The following is a 7,062-nucleotide window of genomic DNA, read 5'->3' as shown; positions in this document are numbered from 1 at the left end:
CCCCATCCAAAACCAGCACACTCACTCAAGTTAATGCTCTGGAGTAATTTAAGAATTCAGATGAACCTCATCACTGAGATTAACTGGAGTTGGTCTATGCCCTGGCCCTGGCTACAGAGCCCCCCAGGCTCCCCTCACCAGAAAAGGCCTCTCATTCATTCATGCCCAAATCCGTGTCTCGTCGTTACACACTGCCTTGTTACAGTGCAGTGCTCCTGAGGCTGTACAGGGCTTGTGTACCTATGTGTGGCAAAGACAAAATAGCAGAAATGACTCATCTATTTGCAAAATCAGAGCAAACCCATCTTTATTAGTGACACAGTGCTGGTGTTTGTGAGAGAAGCTATGCACCAAAGACAAGAGCTGATTACCTCTGCTTATTCAAGAGGTTATTCTAATAATCCATACAATTCTCCTACAGTCTACTGCCCATCTTCTAAATTGTATTTTGTAGGGGGATTAAAGACAGTGGTAATTCCTGGCATTATGGTTGTGCCTCATAATTCAGCAATACCTTTCAGGGGTTGCAATAACTCATATTGCCCCTGAAGCAAGTTAAATATTGCCCGTGTTTCTCATCACAAGTCAGAGATGGCATTTCCAGAAACTGCATGAAAATATTCTTTTGGCACAGCAGGTTTAGGGAAGGAAACAGGCTTACATGGATGGGTGGCATTTAAAATGACCGCATTTCATACTCATGCTCCTTAGTGCTGGTTGTTCAGGCTTCCCCTGATAGCAATAACAACCCTGGAGGCATAAAGGTGTGGTTCAGGGAGATTTTAGCGCTCTGAACCCAACTATATTATTCTTTCTAAAGGTGGATGTTTTTTTTATTTGGGCCCCTATTACCAGCCGCAAACCGTACTCAACCCAGAAGAGACTGAAGGGAAACAGTTTGTGCCAGGATATAGCTTTCCCTGGCAGGTTCTTTGTCTTCATTGCCAAGGTCCCACATAAAAGCTGCTTGTTTATAGCATACACATTAAAAACCAAACCCCAAACCCAGCCTGGAAACTGCATTCGTTGAACAACTTTCATGCTCATGGGGTGACCACAAGACACACTTGCAAGGGGAGGCTCTTAGGATGATTTCCATCGCAGGAGTGAGCACACCTTATGGATCACGTACAACAGGGTAGCTACGAATGCGAATACCTACAATGGAAAAACACATCATCCAGTTAACTTTTTATTATATGGTATGAGTTCCTGCACTGAGCAAACACCTCATGATGCATTATTGTTACGGATGCACGCATACTCAAATCCAACACGTGTTAAAGCTCAGATTCCTGCTGGGGGTGGGTGGGGAAGAGTGTACTGCCACAGTTATATTTCTGTTGACTCTTGCATGTTTGGAGACATTCATACGTAGCAGGACCAAGACTAGTTTCTCTCCCCTCTCCCTGAATGGTTGATGCAATTAAAGATTTGCCCTTGAGGCTGCTCCGCAGTCACCTCCTCACCTTCCTGCCCCTGCTTGCCAGGCACTCACCACAGCAGCAATGTTCTCCCGGTAGATGGTCGTCCCCACGGGATCGGTAAGCGTGCTGACGCTATAGGTGAAGTAGGCTTCCAAAACGGCAGCACTGAGATAGAACAGAGCTGCTGTCTCCTGGCAGATGATGTCCTAAGAAACAAGGATCACACAGTCATTTCCAAGGAGAGAGCACGCTGCCAAGGGGAAGAAATAGGAACCCACACAAGCAAGCCCCAGCCTGTGATTTGGAGTGCAGTAGCAGCAAAGGAGGCAATTGTCTACCAGTGACACCAGGGAGGGGAGAAGCCCTGAGGTTTGTCACATCCACTTACCAAGGTGACCCAGGAGCTGCTGCTCCCATGGGCCCCACAGATGTAGAGGCACAGGAGGGTGGTGGACATGACGAAGCAGAACACAGAGACAAACATCACCCAGCCTTGCAGGATGGGTACCGGGACCCTCGAGGATGCCACCAGGATCCAGACAAGGCCCCCAAAGATCTGCAAGTGAAAGTGGAAGAGAGGTCGAACATGGGATAAATTGGTTTATCCAGAGCAGAGCCAAAAGCGACGCATGCCTCTGGCACTAGCACTGCATGTGGCAATAGCCCAGGGATGCCTTTGAGTTCTTCCCAACCTCCACTTGAAACTGGGTATGTAGCTGGGAGCATCTGCCTTTGATCTTGACCCCAAAAAAGCTCCCTGCCTCCTGGTGTCACTGCCATTCACGCCCTCCCCACATCAGTGTGCTCAGGAGGTTCAGACATTTTTGAAGGCTGGTTTCGATAAACAGGGAGGCTTATTTCAGAAGGGCACATTTGCTTCGCATCCAGAGTGACAGATCCTTGAAAGGAGTGGTGTCGAACCCAGCTCACTTGCACAAACGGCACATGAAGACCACATGCAAATGTCACCCTGAAAGGACAGACAACAGGTTGAAGAGAGATAATATGGCCAGTTTTACTCTCCGAGGTAGGGGAAATAAGGTTGAGGCTCCCAGCTCTTCCTGGCAAGGAGGGCTTGTATTGCTGCTCCAGCTATTTGGGTCATCCTTCGTCACCAGCTGCTGGTCCGGTAGCAGGTGGGACCTCATTCTTCTCAGCCAGCCTTGGGAATTTTCTATGGGTTTTCTGGTGGGGTGGGGAACACAAAGACAGCTATATCTAGGTTCCATCCTTTCTCCGCCAGCAGATTCCTACACAAGACTATGAGAGCACGATGTCCGATGCTGCGGAATGTCTGAGCTGCAGGTGGTGTCTTTGCACTAAAATGCACTCAGCAGCTTTTCTCTGCTGCAAATCAGCCCAGTTGTTTCTTGAACCTGTGCAAAGTTTAGTCTATGCAGCATCCTATGATAAGGAGCTCCTCAGCTGAACCCACACTGTGTGGAGACCGGTGCTGCTGTGGGGACCTATTCCTCATCACTGGCTGGTCTTGGATTTGCAGGCAAATCTCCAGAGGTAAGAGAGCCTCACTGACTCTAAGATCATTCTGATCGCTGGTGTATCCCAGGCCAGCCTTTGCCAGCATCCAAGTGCCAACTCATACAAATCATGGCGTTTCCACTTCCTTGGAGGCATTTTGCAAGTGGAAAAAAGTTTCTGATTTATGATACTCAGAAAATGCCACATCATTTGTGTCACCCCACTTTTGTAGGAAAGTTCATTGGTTCCATTATGCAAATTGATACATTAAATCAATGATGTGGTTGAGACCTTGCAAATATCTGAGTGAAAATAGGTCTTCCAAAGTGCTGCTGTTTTGGTGCCCCTTGTAACAACCAGAACCTGACACTTGTACACTAATCCAGTCCCTGTAATAACTCATATGGTGACACCATGAGTGCGTGGCAGCTAAAGATCTGGGAGAAAACCTTACAGTTTCTCCATTAAAATCCAGCACAACTGGGGTGAGATATGAGGTTGGGGGCAGAAGTATCACTTCTCGTTGCTTACTACTCCCCGTCTCTCCTTTCTGCAGGATGTGATTTCTCACTCGGGCAAGTATGTTTGACATGGTTTGATTACTGACTTTGGTTTTATGATGCTGCTGTTCAGCAGACTCATAAAAATGAGGAAAGGGTCAAGAGGCTTTCAGTAACAACCCACAGCAGGTTGTGGACAGCAGTCTAAGAAAAACTTATCTTTCAAATGGCCTTTTACAAAGAAAATGTTTCTGTTTTCAGCTTGTTTTAGCTTTTGTTTTAGCTTTTCCAGATATGCAGAAAGCTCTTCAAATAAAATAGATTACAAGAATTAAGCCCAGCCTCACAGAATAAAAATGGTAGTTCTTAATCAGCACATCCAGATGTGGCAATCATCTGAGCTGCAGGCAGGACCTTCTGGCATTTTCAAAACTGCCTTAGCATTTGAAATGCCAAATTTTTTTTTTGTAGTTACTGTATTAACCCACTGCGGGCAACCTCAGATTCCACTAAGGAGTTGAGAAACCCTATCCTTCTGAATGCTGTGATTCAAGGCAGCCACCTCCTTTGTACACAGCAGAGATAATACAGCTGCACAACCTAGAGTCATACACCTCCGGAGATGGAGAAATCCGGTTATGCAGCATTCCTCTTCCCCTGGCGGTTCCTGAACCTTTAGGATGCACATTTCCAGGTCTTGCCCAAACCAAAGGGTAGGGTGCTTATTTTTGTCTCATTAAGAAAACTGCCTTGCCAAATCCCCTGGAGACAGGAATTACAAACAGTTCAAGGCACAGCGGGTACTGTAAGAATGCCGAGGCCAACAGTACGCTCAGCACCAGGACTAATACAGCCCAGTGGCAGGGCTGGCTGGCAAGTGTCTGCCCAGCCGGAATCTCCACAGGGACTTTGCACCCTCCTTCATGCAGCTGTGGGAAACCTGGAGGTTGCTCTCAGGGCCCAGGCACAGAGAAAAAGTCCCCAGACCATATTCGAAGGTGCTGAAGCAAAGCCTTCCTCTACACATTGGTAACGCCTGCTTTAATCCAGTTCCTCTTTGCTTTACTGCTGTCACTAGGAGAATGAGATAACGCTGTGAATTCCAGGAGTGCGGGCTGAGTTGCGTGACAGGAAAGGACTTGGCCCCAGATGGCAAAGTTGAAGTTTTTAGGGTGAAATAGTCTGAATGCCATCCTACAACACCCAGCCAAACCCCTCAATGTCAGATGAAAGTGCTCAGGCTTTGGAAAAAGCCTCTCAAACTGTTGTGAGAAGAGCAGGTTTTGTGGGTGGGTGCAGAGGACAGAGGAAAAAGGTTCCACTTGAAACTTTCCCTCTTTTGGTCAGTGCTCACAGCAACTGCTTTTAATCCCCTGTGCCAAATCCATTAAGATTATGATCTTCTCCTGCTCAATGAACTTACAATATGGGAAGAATTTACAAGGTGTTTGTTCACCATTGCCCACATACCCAGGTCCAGCACTTTGCACCTCCAGCTCAGGAATTTTGGAGCTAAGCAGTGCAGCTTCGACAGCCCAGGCTCTTTGCTGCTGCGAACAATTACCTCGGTTAGCCTTTACCCCCTGCTTTAAGCAAGCCCTTTATCCTCTGCCTGTATCAGCGGCTAAAATCATCTTCCAATTAACTTAGTGGCTCAATTTGGCAATCTAGTTTAAAACTGCCAGCAACTCCTTCAACTTTTTCAACTAGGAAATGACAAAACCTTTTTACAGGTGCCACAAAAATCCCTTGCAGGCTAAAGGAGCGCTGCCGAGCCCCAGCTCAGGGCTTTGTGTTTTTTTCTTTGCGGGTGAGCCCCATCAAGGGCTGTCCCCAGACCTTTGTGGCTCAGTGACCTGGTGTGGTTCCTGAACGGTGTCTGGTCTCATGCCTCCGACACCTGCAGCACCAAGAGTGCTGGATGCCCCCACCAGCAGCATCCGCCCTCCCGCAGGGAAAAGCCAGCACTCACAATTTCAGGAATGAAGAGCACATCTGGGAAAGTCGTCAGGACAGCCAGGCCGCTGGGTAAAGAGGCGGTGGAAGTTGCCGAGGACATGTCGAGCCTCTCACGGTGACTGTCAGCTGCTCTGGCTCTAGCTGCCGGAGGTAGCTGCCGAACGCAGCCTCCTTCCTCCCTTCCCTCCCTCCCTCTTCCTCCTTCCGTCCCCTTCTTCCTGCTTTTCCTTCTTCCCTCCCTCCGTCCCGCTGGCAGGTGAAGACAGCTGTGAATGGCACGGTTGTGGCCAAACCCTGCGACCGGGGGTTACTCGGTGGCTGCCGGGAGGTTTTCAGGAGACGTGGGCAGCCCTGAGGCGTTTTCGGAAGAGCTGTCTACACAGGCTGAGCACACAGGGCAAGTCCCTGGGCGGTGGTGGGTGGCACTGGCTTCCATCTGATGGCGATAAGGAAGACCTGTGCCCATCCAGCCGGGCAGCCTCCAATCCCCTTTATTTGCGCAGTAAATCAGCCCGTCCCCACCCACGTGAGCTGGCCACAGTGTGGGCTCAAGGCCAGCGGGCGGCCAGGGCAAGCCAGGACATGGCAGCTACCGCCGAGGAGTGGGGCTGAGAAATGTCTCATGGCCGGAGACGCACCCCAAGGCAAACCACTTCTGTCGTCTCAGAAGGAGATTAGATATGCCAAGGTGTTGTTTTGGGTTTGTGTGGTGGGGGTTTGGTAGAGGAGTAGAGGCTGCAGGGCCGGCTCCTGTCAGAAGCTGCTCGAAGCTCCCCCGGCTCGGAGCCGGACCCGGCTCTGGCCCAGGCCGAGCCCCTCAGCGACGGCGGTACCGCCTCGGGGAGAAGAGATTTCAGAAGGGGAACGCCCCGTGAGGGAGTCGGGGGAGTGGGACGTGAGAGGAACCCCTCTGCGGATGCCGAGGTCAGGGAAGGAGGAGGGGATGCCCCCGCAGCCCGCGGGGAGGCGGCAGGCTGTCCCCCCCAGCCCGTGGAGGGGAGCGGGGGAGCGGATGTCCCCCAGGATGGCCGCGACTCCATGGGAAAGCCCGCGCTGGAGCAGGCTGTGCCTGAAGGACTGCAGCCCGTGGGAAGGACCCATGCTGGAGAAGTTCATGGAGGACTGTCTCCTGTGGGAGGCACCCCACGGCGGAGCAGGGGAAGAGTGTGATGAGTCCTCCCCCTGAGGAGGAAGGAGCAGCAGAGACAACGTGTGAGAAACCGACCCCAGCCCCCATTGCCCGTCCCTCTGCGCCACTGGAGGGAGGAGGGAGAGAAATCAGGAGTGGAGTTGAGCTGGGAAGGATGGAGGGGTGGGGGGAAGGTGTTTTAAGATTTGGTTTTTACTTCTCAGTAGCCTTCTTTTGATTTGATTAGTAGTAAATTAAATTGATTTTGTTTCTTTCCCAGGTTGAGTCTTTTTTTTGCCTGTGACCATAACTGGCCAGTGATCCCTCCCTGTCCTTGTCTTGACCCATGAGTGTTTCTTTATATTTTCTCCTCCTCATTCCACCGTGCAGGAGGAGTGAGCAAGTGGCTTCGTGGTGCTTTGTTGCCGGTTGGGCTTAAACCATGACACAAGGCAAAAAAAATTACCTAAGATAATGAGATTGCCCAAGCCATTTGGCTTCCTTTTTTTTTTTTTTTCTTTTTTTAGTCTGGAGTCTATGGGAGTGAGTCATTCCCCTCTCCATAATA

General features: G+C 50.1%; 1 protein-coding gene across 1 annotated transcript; it reads right to left on the bottom strand.

Annotated features, from left to right (window-relative positions):
- Positions 1-330: 330 nt before the first annotated feature.
- MAL (mal, T cell differentiation protein (MAL blood group)) lies at positions 331-5,495 on the bottom strand. Its single transcript, XM_075046402.1, has 4 exons — positions 5,379-5,495; positions 1,816-1,983; positions 1,499-1,633; positions 331-1,158 (listed from the first exon to the last, which is right to left on the bottom strand). Exons 1-4 carry the CDS (start codon positions 5,463-5,465, stop codon positions 1,084-1,086), a joined length of 465 nt encoding a protein of 154 aa, XP_074902503.1. The 5' UTR covers positions 5,466-5,495; the 3' UTR covers positions 331-1,083.
- Positions 5,496-7,062: the final 1,567 nt, after the last annotated feature.

The sequence above is a fragment of the Buteo buteo genome, chromosome 15, assembly GCF_964188355.1.
Source record: "Buteo buteo chromosome 15, bButBut1.hap1.1, whole genome shotgun sequence".
Taxonomy (NCBI): Eukaryota; Metazoa; Chordata; class Aves; order Accipitriformes; family Accipitridae; genus Buteo; species Buteo buteo.
Note: the sequence above shows the minus strand (reverse complement) of the source record. Positions and strands in the feature narration are given on the sequence as shown.

What these genes read in the sequence shown, in the direction of transcription:
- MAL (XM_075046402.1), bottom strand. Translation starts at nt 5,465, where the DNA reads ATGTCCTCGGCAACTTCCACCGCCTCTTTACCCAGCGGCCTGGCTGTC. An exon ending in TGCTCTTCATTCCTGAAATT is followed by an intron (nt 1,984 to 5,378) that starts GTGAGTGCTGGC and finishes TTTCACTTGCAG; the next exon opens with ATCTTTGGGGGCCTTGTCTG. An exon ending in GCAGCTCCTGGGTCACCTTG is followed by an intron (nt 1,634 to 1,815) that starts GTAAGTGGATGT and finishes CTTGTTTCTTAG; the next exon opens with GACATCATCTGCCAGGAGAC.